Raw genomic sequence first — 19,567 nt, forward strand, 5'->3', positions numbered from 1 at the left:
TTTTTTGTTTATTTATTTTGAGACAGAGAGACAGAGACCGAGAAAGAATCCCAAGCAGGCTCCATGCTCAGCATGAAGCCCAACACAGGGCTGGAACCCATGAAGCATGAGATCACGGCCTGACCTGAAGTCAAGAGTTGGACGCTCAACCGACTGAGCCACCCAGGTGCCCCTAGGAGTGGCCTTTTAAAGGAATAAAGAGCACAAACAGAAATCCACAAAAGATGTATCAAGTTTGTTGTTGTTTTAAATTCCAGATATTGTATTTTTTTGTCTCTAGAAATTCAATTTGGTTATATTTTGTATTTTTTATTTTTCTCATCATGCTCATGCTTTCTTCTGCCTTCCTAAACACATGGAGAAGGTTCTCATATTCCTGTCTACTAATTCTATTGTCCATTTCACTTCTGAGTTTGGCTTTTCCTTTTTAAGATGAAAAAAAAAATTAAGTAATTACTAAGATCTCTTTTGGGGATAGTTATCTTGAAAGTTGCACTAAACCATTTATAGAGTACCAGAAAATATGAGCTTCAGAAAAAGCTCTAAATATATTTAGTTCAATAGCATTCAATGTACTGTGGAATTAGGGATGATACCGGAAAACTTCAAAGGGCAAGAATTCAATCTCTCATGTCAACATAAACATTAGACACAAAATATAATCTATCACACACTGACTTCCTCCTCTATTTCCAAAGAGAATATTAAAAACGTTTGGGCGTGGATTAGACATTAGTGACTGAATACAATTGCATTTCCACAAAATTTTTAATACTCAAATGTTAAAAACAAAACCCCAGATTTACGTAGTTTTATTTACCTAAACACAAAGTTTCTATCAAAACTGTTTCAATTTCAGATGCACCAGGTGGGCATACCGCCTCTAAAAGATATCAGAAGAAAAAAAAGCACACATGTAGCTTAAACTTTACTAACTTGTTGTTAAAGCACTTTGTTTAAATCCTGTTTTCATCAAACTCTACCTAAAATAAGAATGGCTATCCCCATTATACAGATTCAAAAAATGAAGCTTGCAAATGAAGCCAGGACTTGAATTCCAAGGTCCTGGGTAACTCCTCGGGTAACATTTTCTGCTAAGACCTAGCTGCCAGGAGTACAGAGGTCTTCATCAAAGGGCTAACCAAATTAAAAACTCTTTCATTAACTAATAGTTAACATGAAATCTGGCTTAAGCCAGAGTGAGTCAGAAATTACTCGATTCATTTAGCACTTTTATACAGAAAAAGGCCTAGATTCAAAGTCTGCCCTCAGAAGACTGTACTGCACCTGGGTTCTTGAAAACTAGACTCCTAATTAGGACTATGCTCCTAAGGCAGGATTCTGCTCACTACTGCGCTTTCCCCCATTGGATGCTAGGGGCTCACAAAAATGCAACTGACAAATGATACTGCCCCCAAATGTGTGAAAAGTCAACCCCAAACACCCATTCTAAGTTTCTTCCCAAATGAATGGCTGTGGGGCTAATCTGTATCTTATTGTGTGAAGGACAAGACTAGAGGCTCCCGTCTTCATCTTCTCATGTTAGTAAGGCAGATAATGGTATTTCACAGGTGAGAGACTGGAGTTCCAGAGTGGTTACGTAACTGGCCCAGTTAAAGAGCTGGTATTCAAACCTGGAAGTGATTCTGGAGCCGTGCTTCCTAAAAAAGTAAAAGAGTAGAAGAGTAAATCACAAGAGGCTTTAAGAATAAGCTCGCAAATATACCAGATGTAATATCCAAAGCCTCAATGTGTGTGCATGTGGGTGTCTATATATGTATGAATCTACACACAATATAGACACACATATATATATTTGTGTAACATTTTGGGAATGAGTGTCACTTTTCATAATTTCCTAGGTTTATGGTTTTAAATTGAAATATAACAGTTATGGAGCAGTGCACACAAATCATAAGTATACAGCTCAGCGAATTTTCAGAAAAACTCAATACATCTAGGTAACCAGCACCCCATTTAAGAGACAGAACAGTCCTAGCTCCTTTTGTGTCCTGTCCTTAAGTTTACTTTCTAGGGGTGCCTGGGTGGCTCAGTCAGTGTTGGACTCTTGGCTTTGGCTCAGGTCATGATCTCACGGTTCATGAGTGCATGCCTCCTGTTGGGCTCTGCGCTGACAGTGTGGAGCCTGCTTGGGATTCTCGCTCTCTTCCTCTCTCTCTGTCACTCCCCTGGTGGTGCACTCTCTCTCTCAAAATAAATAAACTTTAAAAAGAGTTTAAAAAAAAGTCTACTTTCCAAGGCAGACTTTAGAATCAAAGTTAGATGTCCATCAGAATCAACAGGGAAACAATGTTCATTTCCAGAAACAAAGAGACAGGTTTTAAGGCTCAATAGGTACATTTTAAAAAATTATCTTTATTTAGGTTTCTGATTCAGCACATGTATCAAAGACTAATCAACATAAAGAAGTAAATAAGACATTAATTGGAAGTCTTACAGCTCTCTAAACTCTGACCAAGTATGTCAAGATTGCCACTATCACCAGAACTCCAACCTAGTCAAGTTGTAAACAAGCTATCATGAACAACATACAGTGTGCACGGAGATGCAGAGGCAAAAGACAATGCTAGCACTTGGCTCTCCTCTCTTCCTTGTTGATGTCTTTCTATTTGACAGTCCGCTTTTGTTTTCCATGCTAAGTTCCAAATGAAGTCCAAAGGCTCAGGGTCAACCTGATCAAACACTCTTCCGGAGGAATGCATTCTCAAACTGTTGTGCCTGCAACTTTGTTTTTGCCAGGATGAAGTTCAGATCGAGATGTACGGTACAATCTCGATGACGGTGCAGACCAAGTCAAGAACTAAAGTTGAGCAGTAACTCGAGTTAAGGCATGAATGCACACACACACACGTGCACACACACAGCACCCACGCGATCATGAATGCAGGATTCCTTCCACTGCCTAATGAGAGACAACCAGAGCCTGGCAGTTAACCGTAACTGCTGAGCATTCTGGAAGATGCTCCTCATTTTATGCTAACAGGTGTGTGTGTATGTTTTTAAAAAAATAGAAAAAAGAAAACAAGAAAAAAACAAAAACAAAAAAGAAACTAAAAACCCCTTAATCTCTTACAATGGCTCTTGAGCATGGAACTCATGTAGCAGCGTCAATGGCTGGTTCTTTAATAAATTTGGAAATAAAAGGTTGTTTCACTATGTATTTCTTTGGTAGTTATCACTACAAAGTTTTCAGTGTTGGTTACCTATAAGACAAGTACTAGACAGAAGATCAAGTTACACAGAAATGACTCTTCTGTACTGGTAAGATAAAAATATTGCGCTCTCGAAGCACAGTTACTATGCTTTTTCTTGCCTTATTGAGCATCCTCTATAAGCAAGGCTTCGTGCAGGAAAAGTTCATGTCTACCTAACAAAGGGCGATACATACTCTATTTTCCTACAATTGAACAGTTAACAAAAATTCACATTATCAATTATCTCTGGTCAAATCAGTTAGAAGCCAATTACAAAGGGACAGCAGCACTTGGTGTCAAAGCCACATTCTGGTCACACATTCATTCCATGGTTGTGGTATCTCAGGAGCTCAGAATTTAAAACTCCTTTCAATTAACAAAGGAGCAAGTTAAATTAAACCTTAAATACTTCCACCCTCTGCCAAATTTCTAGAATTCTGTCCAGAATGCCAGCATGCTTGATGAGAGAAAGCAGTTCAGAGCCCAGAGAGGTGTCAGGTATTACAGAAGTTAATTTGGTTTTGTATAGAAGGCATGGTAGTCTGGCAACAGAGTACTTATCCTATTAGCAGCACAGTGGTAGCCAAGGGTCTCTGTCAGCAAGACAGGAAAAGGAAGTTACTGAAGCTACTGCTGTTCCCGCCTGCCTTCATGATGGCTACGGATTTTACAAAGGCCTTCGGGGCATCAGTCCAGGGTTACCCTGGGTGAGTGAGCAACAGGAATGGCAGGAACCATATTTAGCCCCAAAGAGAAGAGCCTGAAGTAAGGCAGCTTCCCATGGGTGAGGGGACTCCTGCCTCTACGGGCTTGGGGTCTGAATTTTATGGGTCCCTCATGCCTAAACAATCACTAAGAAATGGCCCTAGCATGTGTACCGCCCATGCGGGACAGGCTCTATGTGGGGTCAAAAACCCTTTAGAAGTACACAAAACAGCATAAATTCAAAATAGTAGTGTTTGTTCTCTCAATTCTGAATGTCTGCAGGGAGAGGCAACAAGATTTATGTTGAAAAGTGCTGTTTGAAGGAGCTGTGGTCTATATTGAAAGGAACTGACTAGTCCAGGGGCACCAGCACTACAGTTCTGCAAAGTCTGAATATCAAGAACCTGTTTCTAAAAGGCATTTGTCAGGAACGGTCTGCTCACACCAAGTGCTTTCCGTTCACCACATGGCAATGTCTGGACTAGTGTGCTTTCAGGAGGTAACTCAATGGACAGGAAGCAGAGGAAACTCGTTGCTTTATGGACATTCCGATGGGAGTGCAAGCTGCTATTCAACAGCATTGAATTCTATCATCTCACGCAAGACTCTTGTAAACACAGACCACGCTTTTCCTAGGAGAAAAACCAAGAACTGTACCATGAAGGCAAACCTTGTTTGCCCCTTCTCAGAATTCCTCGGAATGGCAATGTACCGGGAGGGACAGCGGGCTGTTGGTGAGATCCCCGGGTTTGATATGACCTCGTCTGATCGAATTAAAAACCTAAAGCCTCAATAATTAAATGCCGAACTTCTTCCCCATATTTGAGAACTGCACTATGATTATGCATATTACGTACACGTTATAAATAACATTTATATAGACCAACTGGGGAGTGAAGTTCTCAGTTCAGGGGTGGAAGCAGGAAGAGGTGAAAAATCCTACTGTTGCTTTTACTCTCAAGTTCTTAAAATGCTAGTCAAACACTATTATCCAACAAGACTTGTTTCATTCTGTAATTCTTAAATATGCATTCGAAGGCAAAAATGGAAGTTTCTATACTGTACACTATTAAATATCTACAATGTCACGATTCCTTATTTTTAGGAGTGTGTTCAAATAAGAGCTAGCTATTAGAGATGGTTGTCACAAAACAGGGACTCTTAAAAATTACTGATAAATTAATTTTCAGTTCTCTGATTATATCCAACAGATACACATTCTCATCATAAAATATACATTCTCTAGTAAGTTATTTTCATCCACAGCATATATAAATATGCAAACACAAGTGGTAAAAATCACTTTACTACCAAAGTACAAAACAGTAACTGCTGAAAAGCAAAAAATAAAGATGTTGCAAGTATTAAGAAAAGAGTGACTCACAGTGTTCCACTTCAAAGTGAAACCAAACAATTTATTTGTGCTGAATGAATGGAAATAATGTATTCAGAGTATACCTCTTTGTACACTGCACTTGCTTATACTGGGCGATGTAAGCGGTCATCAATGCTAATGTGCTACTTTCTTCTACAACTCTTCTCTTTTCTGCCAAGCAATAAAGTATTCTGTGGCCATTATGCCAAGATATTCCTATAATGTTCATTTCAAATAGTATTTTCTAATATTTTGCACCTTTAAAATATTTGTTCAAACTCTATTTTAGGGGAACACAAAGAATGGAAAGGTAAATAGCTGTTTTTGTTACAATCACATTGCCCTCTGCAGCAGAAATCAAACAGCATGTTCTAACCAGGCATCAAAACCACTGGTTGGTAGGACAACATTTATCGACTCATGTTAGAGGGGCCCGGTCTGGGTAGATTAACACTAAAGATAAGGAAAGAATCACACCTTAATCTACAATAATTATCCATCCCACATGTGGAAAAGGTACAGCCACGTGATCCATCACTTCGGCCTGTTTTACAAGAGAACGGATGTTGACATATACTGAAAAAAACCTATAAAAAGTGTATCTGTAAAAAGCTCTATTAAAGACTTTATGGTCTTGGGCACTGATCCATCTAACTTCCCATTCTACACCAAAAGCTAGATTTTCAAAGGTCTGAATTGTAGTGCTGAATTACTGGGATGTTTGGTAAACACCATTATAATGGGGTTGGGGGTGGGATTAACAGCTCAGTAATTTTCTGCAAATTTATGAAAACAAATATAAAAAAGATATCCCTTTTTATTTTACAAACCTAAAAGCCAGGAAAATGAAGCTCTGGGGCCAAGCAAAAATTGCACGCTGCTTCTGAATTACCAAATATTGACTAGCAGATGCTCCAGCCAGGGAATGGACGTACATGTAGATTCAAGTAAAACACTGATGGAAAAAGTCGTCTGTTTAGTGTTGTAGACCCACAACACTGGCTGCGTTTCCGACAAACACTTACAACACAATTAATAGTGAAGCCTAGATAACCTCAGTGCAAATAAGTCAGATCCAAATATGCCAGGGAAGGAAGCCTTTGGCGTCGAGGAGACGGCTCCACTGTACGAGTCCCAACGTGAGATGCAGACCAAGCACATGCATTAAGGCTGGGAGGAGGGGTGCCCCGGATGTTGCGAAGGGGCGGGTTGCGAGGTGGCTGCCGAGGGGGCCGCGGGCTGCATGGGCGGCGGAGGTGGAGGTGGAGGGGGCTGCACTGGGGTCTGTGTGTTGGGAGACGGAGGAGGCGTAGGCCGTTTGAATTTGTCAGGACTGTTGCTTCTCCGTGGTGAAGGCCTCTGTAGACAGGACAGAACAACAGGAGGTCAATCTGGGTCCAGACAGCTCATTTCTAACACAGCCTGACAAGCAGGAGCTAGTGAAAAAGGGGAGCAACAAAGACCAGAAACTAGGGATTTCCTAGTCTATCCCTACTGGTTTCTGAACTACTGATGAAAACAAGGTGGAGTTTGCATCTACACTCACAAAAAAGCTATACATAATTACTATGAAACTTGCATTGACCAAACAATTGGACTTGGGCCCTTCCAGGAGACAGCCCTAGAATTAAAAAACAGCTGTCTCATTCTCCACTTAAATCTTTTCTGTCCATTGTATGTCCCCAAGTTCCTTCCATCACTCAAAGTAAGTTTTCAACCTCCTATGAGCTACAGCTCAACCAAATGTTTCTGCTTTTACATAAAGCCATCAAACCAATAAAAACAACTTCAGAAATACCTTACTGCTTTTCCAGAATAAAAGTCTTCTTTTAAAGATTCCCTTACTGGACATACCCTCACGTCTCTCCTATTCTCAAACCCATTAGCTACATTTCCAACTGCTCTATTAGTCAACTAAATAACCAGGTCTAAAGAAAAAACTCCCGAGTGAAGTCTGAACCAAATGCACTTAAGGTTCCTTCTAATCCCAGGAGAGAAAATTCTGAGTGAAACTAGAAACAAGGCTAATTTCAGAAAGAATACTGGGGATCAGTGAATTGTGAAGATGCAGACATTGTGGCAACCAGCAATGATTCGTTATGGCAAAGAGCCAGCCAGAATCTAATCGAGGCGTTGGCCAGAGTTCAAATAACATTTCACAAAGGGCAATTTTTCACAGAAAGTGAAGCTGAAATTTTTGTCTCCCAGGAAGGATTTTACTTTCAACACCAGAACTTAGTAACAAACTGCTGGAAGTCTCTACAGTTTGAAGGTGAACTGATGGTGGGAGGGAGAAGAAAGGTAAATGTCTAAGGGCATCAGGCCTGGTCTCCTGAGGAGGTCCTGTTGCTACCAGCAGCAGGAGTAAAGTGTGGCTTCCTGCCCTATGGCTACTTACTGTGATGCCATGGGATGCTCCCATGTGCTGCACATGAAGACCCGGGGAATTGTAGTAAGACATTCCGGCTCTAGTCAGTGAAGTTGGTGGCGTGAAGCCAACTGTGTGACTTGCATATGATAGACCTGAAATATGACAATAACAAGTATTATTTCAAACTCAATTATCTGCTGTCTTCAACCATCTAGAAGACCTTAAAATGCAAAAGTTCTCCATCACCAATAAAAATGAACACATATGAGAAGAGTGCTGGGCTCACCGAATGGCCTGCTGGGTCAAAGGGGAAATGATAGTCAAGTCCTGGAACAGAACACAGTGCCCAGAGATAGGTCCATGCATAAACGGTCAAATAATCTTCAACAAAGGGGCCAAGAATTCATAATGGGGAAAGCCTAGCTTCTTCACCAAATGGTACGGAGAAAATTGGATATCCACATGCAAAAGAACGAAACTAGACCTCTATCAAACACCATACACAAAAATCAACTCAAAATGGACCAAAGATTCAAACATAAAACCTGAAACTATAAAATCCTGAGAAGAAAACACAGAGGAAAAGCTTCATGACATTGGTCTTAGCAATGATTTCTCAGATGTGACACCAAAAGCACAGCCACAAAAGCAGAAAATAGACAAGTGGGACTATATCAAACTCAAAAGCTTCCAGAACGAAACAGTCAACAGAAAGGGAACATATGGAATATGAGAAAATATTTACAAACCATGTATCAGATAAGGGATTAGTATTCAAAATATATAAAGAACTCCTACAGTTCAATATCAAATAAATAATCCAATTAAAAAATGGGCAAAGGATTTGAGTAGACATTTCTCCAAAGACATACAAATAGTCAAAGGCATATGAAAAGATGCTCAACATCATGCAACATAATGTTGCAAGAGCAAAGATGTATAAACAACCTAAATGTCCATCAACAGATAAGTGAATAAAGAAAACATAGTATACACATACAATGGAATATTACCCAGCCTTTAAAATGAAAGAAATTCTTTTCAAGGAGAACACGGATGAACTTGAAGGACATTATGCTAATATAAGCTAGTCACAGAAGGGCAAATACTGCATGATACCAATTATATGAGGGATTTAAGTCAACTCATAGAGGGAGAATACGGTGGTAGTTGCCAAGGGCTAAGAGTAGAAAGAGAATTATTGCTCAACAGGCATAAAGTTTCAATTATACAAGAAGAGTAAGTTCTGGAGATCTACTGTACAACACTGTGCCTATAGTTATAGTTAAATTTTTGTTAAAAGTAGATCTCATGGTAAGTGTTCTTATCCCAATTAAAAAAAAACAAAACAAAACCAGACCTTGTTAGGAGTCCAACTAAGATGTAGGGAAGTAGTGAAAAGACAGGAGAAGAAATAAAAATCAAGGAGAAAAACAGAGCCAAAGGGGTAAAAATCAGATGCAAGAAAACAGGAAGTGTCAAAAGAGACACCAACAATGAGACAAAACCATTGTGTGTGTGTGTGTGTGTGTGTGTGTGTGTGTGTAGCTGTTATAAAGGCAAACAAAAAAAAAACAAAAAAAAAAATCACCACAGAGAACTTTGCAACTTGAGGATACTCAACAAAGAAAAAAGAAGCCCTATATATGTCACTGCTCCCCCAAAGCAGCTGATATTTAGGAAATAAACAACCCCCAGCCCACTATCATGTTCTACATAGTCTCCATCTAGGACCCCAGAATCATCTCCAAAGTGTTTTTAAAATACTCAAGCCCAGACTTTCCTTAGATAGGTCTGGGTTGGGGAACAAACAACTGCGTTTTTCAAATAATCCAAATGTTCAACCTAAGCAGCTCAGGAACTACTGGTCTAGTGGTCTGGGGCATTGCTTATTTATCAGTGAATACAGCTATCTTTACATCTTTGAGTTCCCAGCATCTACCAGGGTTATCCAGCACAGAATACATCCCATATGAATCAATGGAATGAAAATGGAAACAAAGGGGCAATTCGGGGAGTTTGGGCAGAACAATCTATTTTCAATCACTTTGGTTTTGTTGTTATTTTATTTTAACTTCCATATCGTTAACATACAATGGTATATTAGTTTCAGGTGTACACTATAGTGATTCAACAACTCCACACATCACCCTGTTCTCATCACAACAACTGCACTCCTTAATCCCTCCATCACCTATTTCACCAATCTCCAACCAACTTCTCTTCTGATAGCCATCAGTTTGTTCTCTATAGTCTGTTTCTTGGTTTTTGTCTCTCTCTTTTTTCCTTTGCTCATTTGTTTTGTTTCTTAAATTCCACATATAAGTGAAATCATATGGTATTTGTCTTTCTCTGACTTATTTCACTTAGCATTATACTCTCTTAGAACCATCCATATCATTGCAAATGGCAAGATTTCATTCCTTTTTATGGCTGAATGATATTACATTGTATGTATATATACCCATCTTCTTTATCCATTCATCAATCGATGGACACTTGGGATGTTTCCGTATCTTGGCTATGGTAAATAAGTCTGCTATCAACATAGAGGTGCATGTACACCTCTGAATTAGTGTTTTTGTATTTTTTGGGTACTCAGTAGTACAATTAATGGATCATAAGGTAGTTTTACTTTTAACTTTTTGAGGAACTTCCATACTGTTTTCCACAGAAGCTGCACCAGCTGCATTCCCACCAACAGTGAAAGAGGATTCCTTTTTCTCCACATCCCCTCACCTTTTATTTCTGGTGTTGTTGATTTTATCCATTCTGATAGGTTTGATGTGATCTCTTATTGTAGTTTTTGATTTGCAATTGTTGTGTATCTCTAATAATGAGTGATGTTGAGCATCTGTTCACATGTCTGTTGGCCATCTGTATGTCTTCTCTGGAGAAATGTCTGTTCATATCTTCTACCCATTTTAAATTGGATTATTTGTTTTTTGAGTGTTGAGGTTTTTTAACTAAAAAAATTTTTAATGTTTGTATTAATTTTTGAGAGAGAGACGGAGCAAGTGGGGGAGGGGCAGAGAGAGAGAGAGAGAGAGAGAGAGAGAGAGAGAGAGAGAGAGAATATGAAACAGGCTCCAGGCTCTGAGCTGTCAGCACAGAGCCTGACTCAGGGCTCAAACTCACAAGCCATGAGATCATGACTTGAGCAGAAGTCAGATCCTCAACTGACTGAGCCACCCAGGTGCCCCTGGGTGTTCTTTTATAAGTTCTTTATATATTTTGGATATTGACCCTTTATCGGAAAGGTCATTTGCAAATATCTTCTCCCATTCCATAGGCTGCGTTTTAGTTTTGTTGTTTCCCTTGTGGTGCAGAAGATTTTATTTTGAGGTAGTCCCAATAGTTTATTTTTGCTTTCATTTCACTTGCCTCAGGGGATATAAGATGTATCTAGAAAGAAGTTGCTCTTGCCAATATCTGAGACATTATTGCCTACTTTCTCTTCTAGGATTTCTATGGTCTCAAGTCTTACTATTAGGTTGTTAATCCATCTTGAATTTATTTTTGTGTATGGTGTAAGCAAATGGTCCAGTTTCATTCTTTGGCATGCAGCTGTCCAATTTTCCCAACACTGATTTGTTGAAGAGACTTTTTCCCATTGGATATTCTTTCCTGCTTTGTTGAAGATTAACTGACCATATCATTGTGGGTTTACTTCTGGGTTTTCTAATCTGTTTCGTTGATCCATGTGTCTATTTTGGGGCCAGTTTTTGATTTTTGATTACTATACTTTTTTGATTACTATGGCTTTATAATATAACTTGGAAGTCTGGAACTGTGATGCCTCCAGCTTTGCTTTTTCTTTCTCAGATTTGCTTTGGCTAAAAAATACAGGCACTCCACAAACTTGCATGTCATCCTTGTGCAGGGGGCATGCTAATCTCTGTATCATTCCAGGTTTAGTATATGTGCTGCTGAAATGAGTGCCATTTTCAATCACTTTGAATCTATGATCAGCCAATGGATGTCAAGCGACATGAACTCCACTTAGCCTCTTTTCTGAATTACACAAAAACAAGAAGCTGTTAAGGATGCTTTTTTTTTTTTTTTGGCTTCCATCGCTGAGACATGCAGCCACCAAGCCTACCTTTAGTTGTCTTTATTTATATAAAATAAATAAAGGTTATTTTATTTCTTGGTTTGACCATCAATTAGTGCTATTTCACATGTTTCTATTCCATTTGTGGATCTTGAGTTGACATTTAAAAAATGGAGGGCTGGGGGCGCCTGGGTGGCTTAGTTGGTTGAGTGTCCGACTTCGGCTCAGGTCAAGATCTCACGGCTTATGAGTTCCAACCCCGCATCAGGCTCTGTGCTGACAGCTCAGAGCCTGGTGCCTGCTTTGGATTCTGTGTCTCCCTCTCTCTCTGCCCCTAACCCACTCACATTCTTCTCTCTCTCAAAAACAAACACAAATAAACAAACAAACAAACAAACAATCTTTAAAAAAATGGAGGGCTAGAGTAAAGTATAAGTCTTTGGAAACTAAGTGATCATGTTTATTTTTAACCACAAGGGCTATGTTCAGCTGGAGGAGGAAAGAAAAGGTTTTATTTAACCCTAATTCTGTTTCTTATGCAAGTGATGAAATTTAAGAGATAAACTATGGATCCTTATCACAAGACAGAGAAGCTCATAATAATAACAATAATAATAATAATAATAATAATAAATATCTAGCCTATTTTGTAGCATTACAAGGTTATTGGTATGTTAAACGCTAATCAAGAATCTTCAAAGACTCCCTGTTGTCTACCTAAGTTGAAGAAAAAAGAATGTCTTCTCTGGCTATTATAAAGGCCTCTGCACTTGGCTCCAAACTATCTCTTGAGTATCAAAGAGATACTTGCCCAGCCCCATATCCAATGAAATCAGAATCCATGGGAGCAGGACCCAGAACAGCCTGTGGTAAGAACCACAGTGACCTTATCACTCTTGATTCTCACCTCTACTGCTCAGTTCACACCAGCCCTTTGCCTGGGATGTCTTCTCTGTACCTTCTCTCATGTCAATCAGGACCTCGATCAGCCTCTGAAGAGGGAAACAGCCCAGACACTCTAGAGCCGACTGTCATATTAGCTCAGACTCTAGTTCTGCCTCTTGGCACCAAGTGACAGTGGACTTCAGATAGATCAACTGTAAAATGAGATTACTGTAGTGGCCTCGTAAGGTTGTTGTGGGGATGAAATGAGTAAATATCACAAAGTGCTCAGAGTGCCTGGCCAACTATGGCCTCATTAAGCTTCAGCTCATTAAGCTCCTTTAAGGGCCATCTCTAAAGTGCTCTAAGCTGGTAGCTCTCTTTGTTTAATCTCTTCTTAAAACTATTTAGATTTTTTTCAATTTTAACTTTTTATTTTGAAACCATTTACCATCCACATGAAGTTGCACACACACTACAGAGGTCCTGTGGGCCCTGCAGCCAGCCTCCCCAGGAACATCTTCCATAAGCACAGCACAGTGTCAACCCAGAACACGAACACAGGTCCACCACTAGTGACCAAGGCAGAGACTTGAGTTGGATTTCATCAGTTTTTATTGTACTCTTCCTGTGTGCATGTGTGTACACAACTCAAAGTAATTTTATCACATGTGTAGATCCAAGTAACTCACCACAACCAGATGCAAAACTGCTCCAACATCACAAAGAAAGCCGGTCATGCCCATCCTTTCCCTGGTCACACCCTCCCCCTCATCCTACACCCTGGCAATGACTGGTCTGTTCCCCATCACAGTAATGGTGTCACTTTGAGAATGCTCTAGAAATGAAATCGTACATCATATAACCCTTTGAGAACGGCTTTTTTCATCCATCATAACACTCCCCATGCTCCATCCAAGTTCTCACATGTTATCAGGTTAGTTCCTTTTTACTGCTGAGTAGTAAGTATTCCACAGAGTAGATGTACCACTGTTCAACTACTCAATTTTTACATAAATTCATTATGCTTGGCCTTATAAAGTTTCTTGCAAAGAATCTGTTTATTGTATTTCACCCCCTTCCCCAGGCCCTACTGTTTGTTGATGATAAGCTCTTAGAGGCCAGAGACCAGGTCTTAGTACTTTTTGTTTTCCCTTAAGTTCTAATCATCTTGCATCTGACCCACTAGCCCATGAACACAGTACAGGAGGAGATGGCGTGCCTGGGTGGCTCAGTCAGTTGGGCATCTGACTCTTGATTTTGCCTCAGGTCTGAGCCCCCTGTCAGGCTCCGTGCTAAGCATGGAGTTTGCTTGGGATTTTCTCTTTCTCTCTGCCCTTCTCCCACGCTTGCACAAAAAAACAAAAAACAAACAAACAAAAAAAACAAAAGAAAAAATACAGGATGAGAACACAAATACCTAGGTTGAAAATGCCAACCCCCAAATACCAGTCTACTAAATTGAATACTACGGCTTTTCAAAGTTATTGCTACGATAAATTTCTCTGGCTCTCATAGAAATGCATTAACTAAAGTAAAAATGTTAAGACTTATTTCACTGTCCACAAGCTCAAGGCTGCAAAATTAAAAGATGATTAATTAAAAGCAGTTCATGAGGAAAACTACTAAGCAAAATGAAGCAAATACAAAATATATATAATCTGTATGAAACCACCTCTCCAAAGGAACATTGTAAGAGGAGGGGGGTAGGGAAAGGACACAACTGGAAACACTAAAATATTAACTCCACCTTTGGATAGAGGGATTCTGGACTCTGGAAAGAGGGACTTTATTTCTGCTTATATCCTTCCGATTGTCCCCAAATTTTCTTTAGTATCTTTTTGCTAATGAAAAAAACATGTAAAACTGGACTAAAGGCAGATATACCTTTTCTTCCTTTTAAGATTATTTTAAATTACAATTTTAAGAGATTTTAGTTCTACAAATCACACATAAAAACATTGTCTTTGCAAAAACACAGACAATATAGACAGGATTTCCTCTTTAAATCTCCCTAATGTGGCTCTGTCTCCATCCCTCCACCAACACTGCTCCTGCAATGTCAGCAGTGTTTCTGCTCTGCCAGCTGCAATAACCATTCTCCACTCCTCATTTTACTTGACCTTGGAGAACATCTGACGAAGCTGACCACTCTCTTCTTGTTGAAAGGCTCTGTGAGATCGTATTCCAATTTTTTCCTTCCACTCCCCTGGTAGCCACTTCCCAATCTCCTTTGCCAGTTTTTCCTCCTGAACTTGACCTCTAAATATTGCAGTTGCTTCAGGATCAGACAGGAGGGTGTTTCTCTGCTCCTTTTATCTATTATGACTAGGTGAGATCTCATCTATTTCTGCAGTTTTTTGTTTGTTTGTTTTGTTTTTTAATTAACTTTTAGGGGCATGTGGGTGGCTTAGGTCAGTTAAGTGCCTAACTTTTGATTTCGGTTCAGGTCATGATCTCACAGTTGCTGAGATTGAGCCCCATGTTGGACTCTGCACTAACAGGGTAGAGCCTGCATAAGATTGTCTCTCTCACTCCCTCTACCCCTCTCCCACTCACACACTCTTTCTCCCTCTCAAAATAAACAAACATTTAAAATAAGTAAGTAAATTCGGCACCTGGGTTGGTCAGTCGGTTGGGCATCCAACTTCGGCTTAGGGTGTGATCTCACGGTTTGTGAGTTCGAGCCCCATGTTGGGCTCTGTGCTGACAGCTCAGAGCCTGGAGCCTGCTTTGGATTCTATGTCTCCCTCTCTCTGCCCCTCCCCCACTCGTGCTCTGTCTCTCAAAAATAACATAAACATTAAAAAAACTTTAAGTAAGCTTCTAATTTTAGAATAGTTTTAGGTTTACAGAAAAGTGGCAAAAATAGTACAGAGAATTCCTGTATAGACCACACTCTGATTTCCCTATTAACATCTTATGCCAATATGACACATTTTTCACAACTAATAAACCATTACTGATACATTATTAATTATTAATATTATTATTATTAGCTCAGGTCCATACTTTTCTGGACTTCCTGAGGTTTTACCTAATGTCCTTTTTTTTGTTCCAGGACCCCATTTAGGATGACACTTTATATTTAATTGCCATGTCTCCTTAGGCTCCTCTTGGCTGAGACTGTTCCTCAATTTTCCCTGTTTTTGAGGAGCTTGTTAGATTTGGGGTATACTGATGAGGTATTTTATAGACAGACTATCCTTCAATCTGGATGTGTCTGATGTTTTCCACATGGCTCAGCTGGGGTTATGGGTGTTTACAGAGTAAGACCACAGAGGTGAAATGCTATTTTCACATCAAGGATACACACTCCCGACAAGGCTCCCCATTGTCGATGTGGACCCCGATGGCCTGGCTGAGGTCACATATGTCAGGTTCCTCCATGGTAAGGTTACTCTTTTTGTCCCCTTTTCCATACTTATTCTTTGGAAGGAAGACCTTATGTGCAGCCCACGCTTAAAAGAGTGAAGAGTTATTTCCATTGCCTTGACAATAGAGTATCCAAAAATTATTTGGAATTCTTCTGTATGGGAGATTTGTCTCTTCTCCCTTATTTACTTATTCAGTCACTTATTTATATTAGTATGAACTCATGGATGTTTGTTTTATGTTTGGGTTATAACCCAGCATGACATTATTTCTTGTGTTGCTCCAACGGTTCCAGCTTTGGCCTCAGGGAGCTCTTTTGGTTGGCTCCTGGGTCTCTTTCACATACCTTCATCTTGTTTTTTGAGCACCTCCTTACTTGGCAGCATTATCAGATTTTTCAGGTTCATCCTGCATATCCCTTTCTCTAAGCCCTAGAAACATCCAGTTCTTTTCATTGGAGAATGGAATTAAAAACCAAGATCTGAGCCGTGAGTATGCTTGTTGCTACTGGGGTGTAGACCCTTTTTCAAACTTCCTTAGTCCCCATCTCTGATTTAGGCACATCAAAATATGCTAATTGGGAGTGTCTTTTGTCAGGCTGCATCAAATAATGGACAACCTGAAAGATAACTGTTGACAAGTAATACTCTGCTCATATATAATCCACATATGTAACACCACATATTATTAAAAGGATCTTTTGTAAATTCTAGGAAATACACTTTTCAGTCAAGCTGAAAGAGAACTTAAAACATTTCAACAACTTGATGAAACCTGAGATTGCCAATGTTAATCAGAAATGGTAAAGGAAGAAACGAGCCAAAATGCTTAGCATGGAAATGGAAACTATTTTTATGAATAATATAATTCTACTAAGAAAGTGATTACAGATTCTTAATACAAAGAACCACAACTTCTTCCAATAAAAATTAAATTGAAAAGCAAACTTGAAAATTCACGTTTTGCTGATGAACTACGTATGGGACAGCAAGGGACTAGATTAGGAGTAATTCTGCTGCCAAGTACGAGATAAAATCAACTTCGATGATATTATCGAGCTTAAAATAAGACACACATGTTCTTCTCACTTAGGCTGGCTGAAAGAAAAAAAAAATCTAGGTGTTACTTATTACTTAGTTGAAGGAAAAAGCAAATGGCTTATCTATACAGGCACGTCCCACACTACAGGGACAGGTGCAGTGACAGTCAAAATTATGTACACAGAGTAAGACCTTCCTATAGAAGATCTGTTACAATAGAAGTTAATATTCCCAGCCAAGGTCTGACTTTTGCTTTTTTTTTTTATTCTATGACCACATTAGGTTTAATGAATTGGAAAATACATGTCTCTAAGGATTTCTTCAGGTTTAAATAAATCAAACAGAAGGCTAAATTACACTTCATATGAATCAACATCACCATCAACTATAAAAGCTACCCCCATCTTGCTTCTTCCTAATGCATGCCTTCCTTTTATATCAATAAATCAGAAGGCAAAGACTTTTATCATGGTAATGAAACCCAAGCATTATTTGGGGAAAACTGAGAGGCAGCAAGGCAGAGGAGCTTTCGGAGAGATTTAAAGGCCATGAGAGAACAGGAGAAACAGATTCCAGAACATCCTTTTGGGCAAGAACAAGGGGGAGATGATCATGCATTGATCTATGATACGAAGTCCTTTTGGTTTGCAAACAGCTCCTCTTTACCCTGCCTGAACCAGACAAAAGTTGCCATGCTTTGTGCTGGACATTCTTTTGATTTCTCCTCTTGAAAAACAAACAAAAAAAGGTCACAGCAGTATAGCACAGGGCTGAGATCCTAACCTCACAGCATGTCTGTGGCAACGTGCATTACTGTAGCATTTCCCCTCATCCACCTGAAGGGCATTCCTCTTTGTCAGTGTTGCAACAGACAAGGTGAGGCTGTACCTAACATGTAGCTGTTTTACTTTCCAAAACCACAAAGCCTTTCCTGTGCCACTCTTCCAAGCAGGCACCTCGCGTTATTCCGCTGTGAAACTCCTCCCCCCGACACTCTTTTTCCTCAACTCTGTTTAAAATCTGTTTACCAGCAAGGACAAGAAACTCAGACTCGTCCCCTCGGTCACAAGACACAATCCTTTGGCTTGCTACCTTTTCTTTCCTCCCTCCGCTCCACTCACCCACCCCCGCCCCCGGCTTCCTCTTTCTTCCTTGCTGGATCATTTACTTGCCCTCCTGGCCCGAGAGCCCCACGCTGTGCTGGTTCTGAGCCAGAGACCCTGGGGGGAGAGAGTTTTCGGGGTCAGATGAAGACAAGCACGCCTTTGAGGGAAAGGCTCCTGAGCAGCAAAGCCAGATGCAGAAGCAAAGCCAAAAGCAAGGCCAGTTCCTTCTTGCATGGCCTGCCTACTAGGGCCCGGTCCCACTCACCCGTCAGTGGGACTATCAGGAGGCAGCTTGTGCTCAAAAGAATACAAGCTTTGGAAATAAGAGCCACCCTGCCTTGCAATTTCCTTGGATCTAAGACCAATAGCCAATGAATTTCTGAATCACTGCTTCCTCAATTTTAACATGAGAAAAATGATGCCTACATGAACTATTCTGAGGATAAAAATGAGATAACGTACGTACAACATAACAATAGAACCCACAGGAGATATGCTATGATCCATCTTAGAAAACATCTATCCAATGCTTTGTCAATCCACAGGCACTTAAAATCAGTCTAAGACCGTCTTTTTAAAAAGAATTTTTGGAGTTAAATTCTTTTTAAGCAACAACAAACAGGGGCGCCTGGGTGGCGCAGTCGGTTAAGCATCCGACTTCAGCCAGGTCACGATCTCGCGGTCCGGGAGTTCGAGCCCCGCGTCAGGCTCTGGGCTGATGGCTCGGAGCCTGGAGCCTGTTTCCGATTCTGTGTCTCCCTCTCTCTCTGCCCCTCCCCCGTTCATGCTCTGTCTCTCTCTGTCCCAAAAATAAATAAACGTTGAAAAAAAAATTAAAAAAAATTTAAAAAAAAAACAACAACAAACAATCTAAAAACACCAGCTGGCACAATAAAATTTATGCTTAAAAATTTCAGATTAAAACTCAGTCTCGATAGTGATTTGTTTTAGATGTTTCTGAAAAACACAGGACCATTCACCCTCTGTTTACAAGATTTTTATATGCTGGAGGGGAACATATTTGGAGATGCCTATTAGATGTCCCAGATATCAGTCACAGAAGTAGCTGAGGACGTGTACTTACCGGGTGATATAGGCCTGCTGGAACTTGGAGAAGGTGTGTAAGGGATCGGGCTGGACACAGTGCGAGGTCTTAATCCTTGTGCAGACATCTCATTAAAATACCTAAGAGGAGAGGGGGGAGATTATCAGAACTGTCTGCACTTCAGTAGTTCCTAAGAGACCTCCTATGAGAAAATGTTGGGGGTTCATATTTTAAGGTCAAACTCGGGGTATTTAGAGAGTGATGTACAAAGCTAGGAGACATGTATAAAGTGGACTTGGGGGTCACACAGCTCCACCGCTTGGCAAAGTCCTCTCTCTAGGGGTACGGGCTAGGGAATTTGGAATGTTCTAGCTCCAGGTGGAGGCTTGCCAACAGAGC

General features: G+C 40.1%; 1 protein-coding gene and 1 non-coding gene across 4 annotated transcripts in view; both read right to left on the reverse strand.

The window, feature by feature from the left end:
* Positions 1–801: 801 nt before the first annotated feature.
* The window catches only part of CCDC6 (coiled-coil domain containing 6), a 110,702-nt gene continuing 91,936 nt past the window's right edge, over positions 802–19,567 (reverse strand). Inside the window, exons 7-10 of one of the 3 annotated variants that reach the window (XR_006960883.1) lie at positions 19,208–19,308; positions 7,694–7,818; positions 6,126–6,654; positions 802–1,661 (exon numbers count right to left, since the gene is read on the reverse strand). Coding sequence is in view for 2 of the 3 variants with exons in the window: in XM_047072811.1 (XP_046928767.1) it covers positions 6,460–6,654; positions 7,694–7,818; positions 19,208–19,308 (421 nt within the window). In the remaining variant the exon portion in view is untranslated. Of the gene's footprint in view, positions 1,662–5,308; positions 6,655–7,693; positions 7,819–16,806; positions 17,075–19,207; positions 19,309–19,567 lie in introns of those variants that run through there. The other 2 variants (XM_047072811.1, XM_047072812.1) reach the window with 2 other exon arrangements.
* Positions 11,505–11,608, reverse strand: LOC124507341 (U6 spliceosomal RNA). Its single transcript, XR_006960995.1, has one exon. It is a non-coding gene; the product is annotated as a U6 spliceosomal RNA (small nuclear RNA).

The sequence above is a fragment of the Lynx rufus genome, unplaced genomic scaffold (genome assembly GCF_022079265.1).
Source record: "Lynx rufus isolate CCGP_SWC_20201006 ecotype Redwood Valley unplaced genomic scaffold, mLynRuf1.p SCAF_11, whole genome shotgun sequence".
Classification (NCBI taxonomy): domain Eukaryota; kingdom Metazoa; phylum Chordata; class Mammalia; order Carnivora; family Felidae; genus Lynx; species Lynx rufus.